The sequence below is a fragment of the Echiichthys vipera genome (assembly GCF_963691815.1).
Source record: "Echiichthys vipera genome assembly, chromosome: 13".
Lineage (NCBI taxonomy): Eukaryota > Metazoa > Chordata > Actinopteri > Perciformes > Trachinidae > Echiichthys > Echiichthys vipera.
The window spans coordinates 15831964-15844408 of record NC_139838.1 but is presented as its reverse complement, the minus strand read 5'-3'; the positions used below and the strand labels follow the sequence as shown (position 1 = coordinate 15844408).

Sequence of the window (12445 nt, the reverse complement as noted above, 5' to 3'; positions counted from 1 at the left end):
AGAATTTATGTTCTCTGTTTTATATCTTTGGAAATTTAGATATCTTTGGGTTTTATACTGTACGTTGGATTAACTACTACTCTTGGGTAACGTTTCTCACTATTTTCTAACATTTTACAAATCAAAAAGATAAAATTGTCATTTTAGTTGATGATGTAGCTAATTGTTAGTCGACAGCCTTAGTTTAAAAGCTATCTGCTTCTCCGTACTCTGCTACTTTACAGGCTAAGCATTGCTTGCAACTGACACGTCAACAGAGACTGAATGAAACCCCTCTCTCCTTAAAGGCTTTGATGTTCCTCTGCCAAAATCCCAGCTTTAGATCAACTCATTAACTATGCTCCACCATGGAGCCACAGACGGACAGATGTTACCCCGTCCACCATAATGCTGCACCTCCTGTGTGCATGTCTGTGTGCGTGTGTGTGTGTGTATGTGAGTGTGTGTGTGTGCGCATGTAATCTGCCAAAGTGGTTTCTCTCCTCGAATTAAATGACAGCTCAGTGATACACGATGAATAACCTCGATCATGTCCGTGTCTCCCACAGGGACAGACTTGGTCGCCGTCTATCGATGACGAAGGCTCGACGAGAGATGAGTTCTACGACGATGAGGACCTCTACTCGGGCTCCGGCTCTGGCTGTAAGTAGTGTGTGTGTGTGTGTGTGTGTGTGTGTGTGTGTGTGGGGGGGGTTACACACTCACGCCCTGATTCTCTCAAACTCGACAGCTGCTGGGTTTCAAACTGCTGACCCTGAAGACCCCCACCCCCAACGCCCCCTGGCCCCCCCTCTGTGTCCTCGAGTTATGGTCGCTCTGGTCCCCAGGACTCACATGCAGAGAGGCCACGCACACACACAGTCACACAATCCAAACATTTGGCCTGACGGAGAGTTTTGATTCAGGTTTATTGAACTTTTAAACACAGACACACCCGTACAAACAAACAAACAGCAACCTGTGCTGGATTCCCCCCTCATCTTATTTACTCTAATCTGATTACAGTCCACACAGATTAAGCAGTTGTGTGCACCTACATGCGAGCGTATGTCTGCGTTTGAGCGAGCTGGCCGTCTGCGTGTGTTGGAATTACCTACTTAACGTAAAGCACGTTGGTGTAATTCAGTCTGATTTTCTGATCTGGCTGCCGAAGCTCGAGCATGGCATTCTTTATTAAGCATGACTCATTGAGGGCTGCCCTCAGTTCAGGCACTGCGCTACAGTGGCGAGCGCGCATAAAATAAATTACAATTCAGAGCAGGAGAGTGCAGCAGAGGCACCCCCATGTTTGAAACAGCAGCCTGGCAAATTGCTTTACCTCAAACTGTGATACAGAGCTGTCTGATTCCGAGGGAAAAGCTAATTTCCAACAGACGGATGTGCAGTTTGTGTCGCCGCTGCATCAGAATGTGGCATTTTGAGGCGTCTGATTTGAAGTTTAACAGAAGCTGCATTGTTCCAGTCTATATTTCGATACCCTCTGCAGCTCCTCTGTCAGCCTTCATGTCTTTGTGGCTGTAAATTCAATTTGATTCTCTTTCAACCCGGCGAGCTACTGTAACAAAATGAAAGGTGCTATAATACTGTGAGATTTAGGAAGAAAAAGGATCAGTCAACATCATTCGCTCTCTCCTCTCTTCTCTTCTACACTATGTCCAGAGCGCTGTTTACATGCAGCCTCCTTTTTCAGGTCATTTCCGTAAAAATGCACACTCTAAAACGCCAAAACATGAAGAAAACAGTCCCTTGTCTTCATCTTCAGTCAGCCGAGAACAAGACTGCACATCACCGCCAACATCTGCTGTGGAGAGGGACAGACCGCCTGCTCTCAGTTGGTTAAACCCTGTTCTGCTCTCCATGTTTTACAGTTTTTCTTGAAAACTAAGAAACTTAATGAAACTGTGGTCAACTCGATCTTAATCATCACTTTCTAAGCACAGCAGAAGTTTTCACTTGCAAGTGTTTTAAAACTTTTTCATTGGTTTCACACATTTTCACACCCTTTTTTAAAACAGTTCACAAAGATCTCATCGAAAGACACACAACTTTATTGGATTAACAGTGTTTCAATAGCAAACACGGCGTCAACAAGATATGTGTAATGATTTTTTAGAGAAAACATCATTGATGTGTGAGGTTTAAACAACTTGTAGGTAGTCTGCTTTGCCGAATGTGTGGGAGGCTTCAATAGGAAATCATAGCACCCTGGCACTACTGACTCCCGAAACCTCAAGATACTTAAGATGAGATTGAGTGGATCTGAGATCTTAGAAATATGAACGGATGTAGCAATGAAACTATTGGGAGGGCTACGGACCATGGTTTGTAGTAATTGTTCTGGTAAATTGCCGGTTGAGGAGAGTATGTGGTGGTAGTGTTGGTGGAACGGGAATCGCGTAGGAGAAGATACGTCAACGTTATGCTCTGGGACTTCCCAAATCGCATGTGGTGCGTCTTGAAATGATGCAGAGGTGATTATACTCTGAAGTAAAGGCGAGTGTGAGCTAACGGACTTAATTGAATAAGTTTGCTTCAGAGAATACCACAGTGTTTTCATGCTGGCGCGACTGCATGGGGTCGAAGTGAAAGTTTTTTATAGCATCAAATAATCGTAATGATAATTAAAGGCAAATGTACAAGAAAATCAAACCCTTGAACAACACTTGTGATTAAAAAAAATACCTATATTGGCGGAAAAATGTAGTTTGATTAGTTTGGCCCATCCGCTAACATAGAGGGGCCCATACAGCAGCCAGCCACCAGGGAGCGATCAAGATATCTTGGCTTCACTTTTGGGGAGCCCTCAAGCTGCCCATCGTTATATATAGTCTGGTTTAGGTCTGTGTGTGAACTGTTTTACTTTTTAAACATTACTTCTGAGTGGACTGACGTGTTCAAGCGAATGAGTAAAAACTGTAATACATATAAGCTGAACTCACAATTTACTGTAGTTGTTTTCAGGTGATGTATTCTCTCTTTCCTAGACAAATAACCAAGTCCAGTTGTTTTTGACTAAAATTTCTTTAGGCATGACAATGACCTGGACAAATGAGAATATTCACAGGCTTATTCTCTCTTTGTGTTGTCAGACAGCTAAACGAGGAGAAAATTACATTTTGATTGCAGCTGTGATTGCTGCGCTTTGTCGTCAATAAAATCACTACTTTATGATCCTGAAGTCATTTGACAAAACAAACAGAGCCGCGCTGTGTGATTGGCTGTATCGACATTTAAGATGAGTGATCACGAGAGAAGGGACAGACGGTTGTCTTCTTAAAGGAGCACTGCACGGTTTTTAAACATAAAGGTCAGTTTACTCATCATGGAGAGTACTCAGCCTGTGCTGCCTAATGTCTTATCTGGATCTAAAGGAGCTTTGTCAAGACTGAAAAAAAAATAACGTCATAGCAATGTCAACAAGGACTTCAAGGGCCTGGAGTTTACAGTAAACAATGGGGGTGTTTACCAAGGAGGCTCACACTGAAAAAGGTGATATTTGTTGCATGATGGGAAATGTAGTTTCCAGCTCTTTTGGAGCTTGACTCATAAAATGACTAAAGGATAGGATATCCTGGTCTCTGCTTCACAGATTTTGATCATTATTTTTCTTTTTTAGCTTGTGGATTGTGAGTCCTCCAACCTTACGGAAGTGCAATACAAAAGTGATTGAATGCTCCTTTAATTTTACTGTCACACAGCCCTAAACCGGGCTTGCATCATTCATCTTTTTGGATCAAATTGCCTGTGTAATGCCAAAAGATGATCTTTAAAAAATCAATCTTTCTATATAGTGCACTATCATTACTATATTTCTAGTGTGAAATGTGTGCATGATATTGTGTCAGTCCCACAGTGAAATGCATCATATTTTATAGATCCTAAAAAATACAGCCATACAGTCACAGTGATAATAAGTAATAATAACTTGCAAAAACACATTGATTTGTGATTGTGAATTAGAAGCCATCAAACATAGGAAGTGGCTGCAAGTGTGCAACCAATCACATTCCCTGTGATTCATCTGCAATAGGAAGGAAAAGAACGTCGCAACTACTTGTATGCAAGTTTGACAGTGTCCAGGAGTTTGTTTGCAACTCTTGACCTACTTGTTCCTCCTCTACGCACCTGTCTCATGAAATAGATGTGCAGAGTATTCTTGTGTCTTGACTGAGTGTCTTGACTGACTATGTGTCTGAAATCTCAATTTACAGTTCAGTAGAGAGTACATTATTGAGTGTTTGTTATGGAGCAGAGAATGAGTGTCCAAGGGATTGATTTCTCACTTTCTGATTTACTGGTTGTGTGGGTGTTTGAGTATGTGGGTGGGTGTGTGGGTTGAGAGTGATGAACGGGATGTGTCATTTTTTAATTCAGATCCTCTTTTCTCCCCTCCAGTTCCTGAGATCAGTATGAGGCCGACATCGGCGGGTGTGTCCTTCACCACAGAAGAGCCCCTCCTCCTCTCCACCACCCAGGCCACTGGCCCCGCCCCCTCCGCCCTGCCTGCAGCTGAGCCGAGCCCCGACCCGGAGGACCCTACCGCCACCCCGCTGCCCACCGAGGCCGATGGAGAGAGTGGTGCGTTCTGGGATAGAGAGAGAGAGCTGGAGAAGGAGAAGGAGTTAGAGAGGGAGAGGGAGAAAGAGCAAGAGAGGCAGAGGGAACTGGAAAAGGAGAGAGAGAGGCAGAGACAGCTGGAGAGGGAGAGAGAGAGGGAAAAAGAGAGGGAGCGGGTCAGAGAGATGGAGAGAGAACGGGAGAAGGAGAGAGAGCGTGAGCGAGAGAGGGAACGTGAGAGAGAGCGAGAGAAGGAGAGAGAAAGGCAGAGAGAGCTGGAGCGAATCAGGGCCGCAGCCGCCCAGACCACCGCCGTCCCAAGATCCCCCGCTGCCATCCCCGTGGTGACCACCAACCCGGCGACCAGCCCGTCAGAAAGTGCAGTGCCTTCTGCCGGTTCGGATGACGTGAGCACCACTGAAGAAGAGGAGGATGTCTACCTGTCACCTGAACCCTCAGCGTTTTTCCCAGGCTTTGACATGGAAACCACCACAGAGGAAGACACGTCCACCACAGCAGAGACCACCCTTGAGCCCACGACAGCCGCACCTACTACTACCACCGTCGCCACCACTGTCAGGACCAGGTTCCCCTCCAGGCCGAGGGTTCCCATGACGACAGCCACTCAGGCGGTGCCAGCAGAGAGAACGACCCGCTCACAGCAGCCCACAACTACACAGGTGAGATTGACAGGGAGGCGTGAGTAAGAACGTGGTGTGAATTCATCACCCCCCACAAGAAAACACCAAACTCAACAGCAGGGAGTAGTTTTTTGTATCCTTAAAAAATCCCATGAAAAGACCAAAACCAACAACAAGTGTAAGTCAGCTTTATACTTTCACTACTGATGATTGAAAGTGATTTAAAGATCCCATATTACGCTCATTGTCAGGTTCATATTTGTATTTCGGGTTTAGAACATGTTTTACACTTAAAAGCAATTCTTACCTTTCTTGCATGTCTTACCCTCGAAAGTCCCACCCTCTTCCCCCTGCCTGACCTTTTAGGCTCTCTTCTCCCTGACACTTGCGTTGAGAGATAGCTGCTGCGTTCCAGTGCCATGGGTCCAAAGTTTCAGACCTCCAACCAGGCAAAGTGCTGGAATGGCTGCACTTTGCCTAGTTGGTTGTCCAAAACTTCGGACTTCCCATGGCACTCGAACGCAGCATGAGCAGTGCAAGTGAAATGGAGCGACGGATGACAGGCGGGAAGCTCTGCAGATAATTTTATTTTGACCGAATAAAATGATTGGTCAGACTTTTATCAGAAATATATGAGAATTTAATTTTTTTTTTTTTTAAAGATTATTTTTTTTGGCAGTTTTCCAAGCCTTTTAGGAAATAGGGCAGACAGGAAATTTGCGTTAGAGAGAGAGAGAGGGGGAGACATGCAGTAAAGGGCCTCTTTACATGGGGTGACTGCTCTAACCACTCAGCCACCGGCCGCCCCAATATTGTTGAGTTTTAACACCAGGTGGATTTCTTATAAATTTTAGTGTGCCATGCGCTTATTTTGAGCATTTTAAGATTACAAAAGAAAAGTGTAAAAATGCCAGAAAGGTAAGAATTTCTTTAATGTTCTAAAAACACATTATTTTTCTGTCTGTCTGTACTGATTATACCTGTAATTACCCTGTGAAACCCTCCTGTTCCTTTAAGCCCCCCTCCTTAAAAAGCCCAGTCTCCTCTGATTGGCCAGTGTTTCTGGGTCTTTCCACCTGTGCTCTGAGCCTCTCCACTGTCATTGCAGTCGGGGAATGATGATGCACTGTAGCAGCACTTCCTACCTGTTATAGTGTAGTTTTCAAACATACAGAAATCCTGACGGCCCATTTAAAGACACTCTGATACTTTGTAGTTATGCACTCATTTTTCTTGGTACCAATAAACTCTTCACGTTTGATACCCGACCCTTTATTTTACTGCCTCTTAAACACTGACAGCGTAATTATTTACAGACCACAGTCTGAGTCATTTCTCTGATTGGTGTGCCTTTGTTTATTTGCAGCCATCCTGCATGAAAGAATGATGCATTTAGATTAGTCTGGCTTTCCACATTGTAATTAAGCTGCCACATTTTATGAAGTGTGTATATGTGTTGGTCAATGTGCAACTTTCCACCAATCCGAACATACAGAGGCCTATTGTTTCAACGGTCGAACATGCGCCACGGAAAACTCTCTGCTTGTGATGGTTTGGATATGTTTCAGTGAAGCAGCTCTGTGGAACAAAACGTGATTACATCAAATGTAGATTTCCCATCGTTAGTCTCACTTCTCTCTCTCTCTGTCTCAGGAGGTCAACAACGAGGCGGGTGTCGCAGGACCGAGTGGCGATTTTGAGATCGGTGATGAACGGCGTAATGATCTTGGTCGAGGTATAATGCCGGGGGAACCTGATCTGATCGGTAACACGGTGGACGGAGGAAGTTCTGCTGCCCAGCTGCCACAGAAAAACATCCTGGAGAGAAAAGAGGTCTTGATAGGTAAGAGCATCTTTCAGTAAAGTCAATGTTAATCATGTTTGTTTTTTTTGTCCTGGCATTTGTCCTGGTCACCCAGCTCTGTTCGTCCTTCTGCCTTTCTGTTAAATAAACCACCTGGTAGTCACCTCTTAGATCAACAGATCACATATCCCCCGTTGCCTCATGTCGTCTCACCCTGCTCTCTCTGGGAGCTGCTAAGATAAACTGCCATTACCTCGCGTTCAGGTTGTGCAGATTCATCACGATAAGTGAATGTGCTACTTAGCCCCGTTTGACCCGTTGAGAACAAGCAATCCTCTTCTTGGGTTATCCAACCCCTCCTTTTCTCCCCTCTTTTTCCCATCATTTTCCCTCTGGGTAAATCCAATTTCTTTTCAAGTGCACCCCCCTCCCATCCTCACCCCAAAGAGCTGTTGTAGAAAGTGAGGGAGCAGCCAAATTGCCTGACCTGACTGGCTCTCTGTCTCTCCTCTAGCTGTTCTGATTGGTGGACTGCTGGCGGTGGTTTTCGCTGATTTCCTGGTCATCGGTAAAGAGCAGGAGGCAACAGACTTTAGACTAGACTGTCTGTCTGATAGAGCCAAGTCACACCTGTACATGTCATATTGTTCATGTATAGTTCTGTACATGTATTGACACTGTATTCACTTTTATCTGTGGGGGTAAAGAACATAAGATGCGATTTGAAGGTATATACCGTCATTGACTTTTCACACAGATCAGAAGACTTTGAGATTATTTTTCCAAAGTTACCACAAAGGTTGTCAGTTCATAAAGGTGAAATACAAATTGGGCTATCACTATCAATTTTAACAAAAAAACGGCACAATCTGATGAAGGAAATCAAACTTCTTTCAATTTTTATTCAACGTGAAAAGTCATCGGTGGTGAATACTTTGGCAGTGAAGAAAAGTTATGCTATTTCAAATACCCCAGGCTTTGTACTCTGATATTGGCAGTAAGGGAATAAACAAAGTAAACAGCCCCCACACAGTGATTGAAAACAAAGTGTTCCTCAAGCATTTTGGAAAATAAACAGTTTGTTTGCCGTCTTGGCATCAATAGCAATTATTTTAACGAGGAAAGGTTTGGTTGTTTTTTTTTGCTCCTCATTTGATAACCGCACATTAATCTGTCGCACACAGCAAGAGTTCATTAGCGATGTGTGCAGAAGAAGGTGGTAAAATGCAGCTGCTGCGAATTGGTTTCACCAGCTCCATCGAGCGAAACTTCTATGTAGCACTGCAGGGCTGCAATTTAGCACAAAGCTGTTGGCAACACAGAACGTATGTTGGCACATTCAGGCTCATCAGTCTTCACTTAGTGGCTAGGTGATAGTGATGCCTTGGTAGCTTTGCACTGCTTTCAGACTGCGTGTTTTTCTAGTGATGTAGTCCGCTGCAGGATGTAACAGTGGCTCTAATGGTATTTTAGTGTTTGTTCATGTATTTCTGAGTGTTTTTAGGATCTGTACTGCCAAGAAAGTTTTAAGATATCCACCCTCTCTTTCCTGTCTCCTTTTAGCGGTGATAGTGGGAGGAGTAGTGGGCGCTTTGTTTGCGGCCTTCCTGGTGATGCTGCTGGTGTACAGGATGAAGAAGAAGGACGAAGGCAGTTACACACTGGAGGAACCCAAACAGGCCACCGTCACCTACCAGAAACCAGACAAGCAGGAGGAGTTTTACGCATAACGCTTGTATGACAGAGAGACGCACAGCACACCAAGGGAGAGAGAAAGAGCGAGAGAGAGAAGAGAGAAAGATACTCTTAGTCCCCGTCCTCCTCTTCCTCCGCGTCCACCTCTTCTTCGTTGCCTCCCCCTCATCCGCCCGCCTCTCTTCATCCCTCTCTCCTCTCGTCTCTGAAAAACTCGAGAGCGCCTCTCTCTCTGTGGACTCGGAACTTTCTTTTCAATGAAAACGAAAAAAGAGGACAAAAAAAAGAAAAAAAAAATCCAAATATATTCTGAAAAAATAACACATACACACAAGATGTTTTTAAAGTAAATGTTGTTATTAATATTCTACAGATTCTCTTGTTCTGTATGTAATGATATGATTATTTTGTAAGAAAACAAAACGAAAACAAAACACAAGCTCTTAACTTGTGTTTTCCAGCACAAAAAAAAAAGTTCCACCTCTGTTTTTATGGAGCAAATGAAAAGGCTAAAAAGAACGAGGAGAAAAAGAGGAGAGGGGCGAGGAAAGCTGAGCGAGACACAAAAGAAAAAAGAGTGATGGGCTCGACTCTGCCCCTCACCCCCCCGAAAAACACACAGAGCGTCTGGTTGGCCGCACAGAGCCCAGGGTCAAAGGTGAGAGGAAAGGTCTCTTTTGTGCCTTCCGTCCCTCTGGTGCTCAAAGACGCACATCCATGCAGCCGCATAAACACAAGCTTACACACATGCACATGCATACACACACACTTGTATCTTCTGCTTGAAGGTGGACCTGACCTTTTGCTCTGTGCTCGGCCAACCAGAAGACAGTGCTCAACCCTCGGTGTGTTTCACAACACCGAGGAGCGGCTGTGGAAACGTTGGCTTGTTGTATAGAGATTTGCTCACGCGGCCAATCTGCTCCTCTAAGCTGTACAAAGACTAGTTACGGATAGTAATAATAACCAATAATATATCAATGTTTTGGGCTGGATGGTGAATAATAATGATAATAATAATACCGTAATAATAATGATGATAAAAATAATAATACTTCAACAGGAGGATGTGTATTTAGCAGTTTTAAAAAAAAGTTTATATGTAAATATCAGCGTATCCTTTCTGGCATCACTAACCATTTGCATGATCATCAAGAGTTTTTATTCATTAAATACGTCATCACTTTAGATGAGCTGTGCTCTCGCCAGCCACACACAAACACACACACACACACACACACACACAATTGCAGACATATAACTTGCAGTGCATTTAAATTCACCACACAGACGTTAAGTAAACTGTTGATCATATCATTCAAACCCATCATCAGTATCATCATCATCATCATCGTCATTGTGATAGTCATCACTTGTGATACGAGAGAGATCAGGTGGTTTCAATATGTTATTGATTAGTTATCGATCAGTTGCTGGTTGGTTTAGAGTTTGGTCTGTTTGTGTAAAAGCACAACTACACGTCCAGTCATCACATCGTCCCATATCCTCCCTCCACACCCCTCGCCCACCCATACGCACCTTTTCGCATGCCTCACTTTCTTTTTCTTCCACCATTGGCTCTCTCTTTGGGGATGGGGAGGAGGGGGGGATCTGGGAAGCGAGAGGGGCTTTTATGAAAAAACAGGTAGTGTGAATCTGCACGGGAAGTTGCTCCCATATGCGCTAAATCTAGTCAATAATCATGGTTATGGTTATGAGAAGACTTTGAATTAATGTTTTCGGGGTCAACTTTATCCTGCTGTTGACTGTTTATGGGGAGGGGGCAATGGGGGACTGGGGTTTGGGAAGGGAAGGGGGAATGTGAGGAAACAGGAGGGCTGTGCTTCTATCTAAGAGATTGTAACAATAATCACACCAGTGCGACTGGGCTAGTAGCTTCAATTATACTCAGTACTGTAGAACAAAAATGCATGGGAGTCAAAACTATACTAGTCTGGGTGTGTGTGGATGCCTGTGTGTGTTTTTGTGCGTTTGAAACAAAAAGAGGGGTGAGTTTAAGTTGGAATGTACTGTGGTCGAGTGTGTGTTTACCTACTCCAGCAGTTCTCACGCTCTTCCACAGACAGGTAACGCACCTCTTCCACTCATGTGTGTATGTCGCCTGCCCCCTCGCCAGTCTGAGAATACCTGCGTGTGTCTACACCTCATCTAAACGCTTCACCTGTGTGTATGCTTGAGTGCTTCACCTTGGTATTTCACAGCAGACTCTTGTGTACACTGACTAGCCTGTCGACGTGTGTGTGTGTATGTGTGTGTGTGTCTGCGAGTGTTTTCGTCTGTTCACTGCTGAATGAGGGGCAGCTGGTCTCTCAGTTGCTTTCACACACACTGACTGTGTCTTTTCACTGTCTGACTGTCTGCCTGTCTGTCTCTCTGCCGCAGGACAGACGGACAGACAACGCGCCACTTTCTCACAGGCAGGAATGATCTTAACACGTACTGTCTTTTTTAAAGTGACTGTCAAAGTGTAAATGTGTGTTTGTACCCATCTAAGCCTGCGTAGCCAAATAAGACGTGTGTGTGTGTGTGTGCGTGCGTGTGTGTGTGTGTGTGTGTGTGTGCGTGTGCGTGTGCGTGTGCGTGTGCGTGTGCGTGTGTGTGTGTGTGTGTGTGTGTGTGTGTGTGTGTGTGTGTCTGTGTGTGTGTGAAGCCCAACGGAGGCTACACTACTCTATGTTTGCTGTTCCCATTCCTGTTTTTATACATTTGCATTTTTTTAAGGCTGAGTTTCTGTCATTGGCTGAGTGAGCGAGAGGAGGCGAATCCTCCACGCCACCGCCCTGTCACTAATCTGCCACTCTGTTCCAAATAAAATACCTGGTTGGGTAAATCTGTCCTCTCGTGTCATTTTTTCAATTTAAAGGACCCATATTGTAAAAGGTTAGCTTCCTGTGTCTTTTTTAAAATTTATTCTAAAGCAAGTGAAGGTGCTATAGAAATACTGTCCAAAACACTCAATCCACAAAGAAATGCAGACAGACCGTATTCAGAAACTGTGCCTTTAAAGCAATTCTTACCTTTCTTGCATGTCTCACAGTGCTTCCCTCCAAAGTCCCACTCTTTTCCCCCTGCCTGACCTCTGACGCTCCATCCTCCCCCGACACATGCGGTGAGAGAAATGCTGCATTCCAGTGCCATGGGAAGTACGAAGTTTCGGACCTCCAACTAGGCAAAGTGCACTTGAATGCCTGTGAAAGTGGAACCTCCTACTAGCAAATACGAGGGAGATTGACTTACCCCGAATTCGACTTCCCATGGCACCTGAACGCAGCATGAGCAGTGTAAGTGAAACAGAGCAACGGATGACAGGCAGGAAGCTCGGCAAATCATTTTATTTTGACTGAATAAAATTATTGGTCAGACTTTTATCAGAAATATATGAGAATTGAATATTTTCAAGTTTCAACACCTGGTGGATTTATTTTACATTTTAGTGTAACATACGCTTATTTGGAGCATTTTTAGATGTCCAAAGAAAAGTGTAAAAATACCAGAATGGTAAGAATTGCTTTAAACGAGCTGCAGGTCTTTCTGTACAGTTTTGATGTCACAACAAAACTATATACCGTATACTACTACGTAGAAAGCGTAGTTAAATCATTCCCCGCATGCAATGATGATGCAGAGACACCAATACCCCTTTTCGACCAACCCAGACCTGGTTCTGGACTGGTGCTGGTGCTGGTTCAATGTTTGTTCAACTTGGGAACCTTCTCAGAACCTGTTT

At 44.3% G+C, this 12445-nt stretch overlaps 1 protein-coding gene across 1 annotated transcript in view; it reads left to right on the top strand.

Moving 5' to 3' along the window:
- sdc3 (syndecan 3) overlaps positions 1-10396 on the top strand; it is a 36956-nt gene extending 26560 nt beyond the window's left edge. The window contains exons 2-5 of the mRNA XM_083926084.1: positions 549-642; positions 4396-5237; positions 6852-7041; positions 8566-10396. Of these exons, the coding sequence (XP_083782210.1) occupies positions 549-642; positions 4396-5237; positions 6852-7041; positions 8566-8732 (1293 nt within the window). The 3' untranslated portion in view covers positions 8733-10396. The remainder of the gene's footprint in view (positions 1-548; positions 643-4395; positions 5238-6851; positions 7042-8565) is intronic.
- The last annotated feature ends 2049 nt before the right edge of the window (positions 10397-12445 follow it).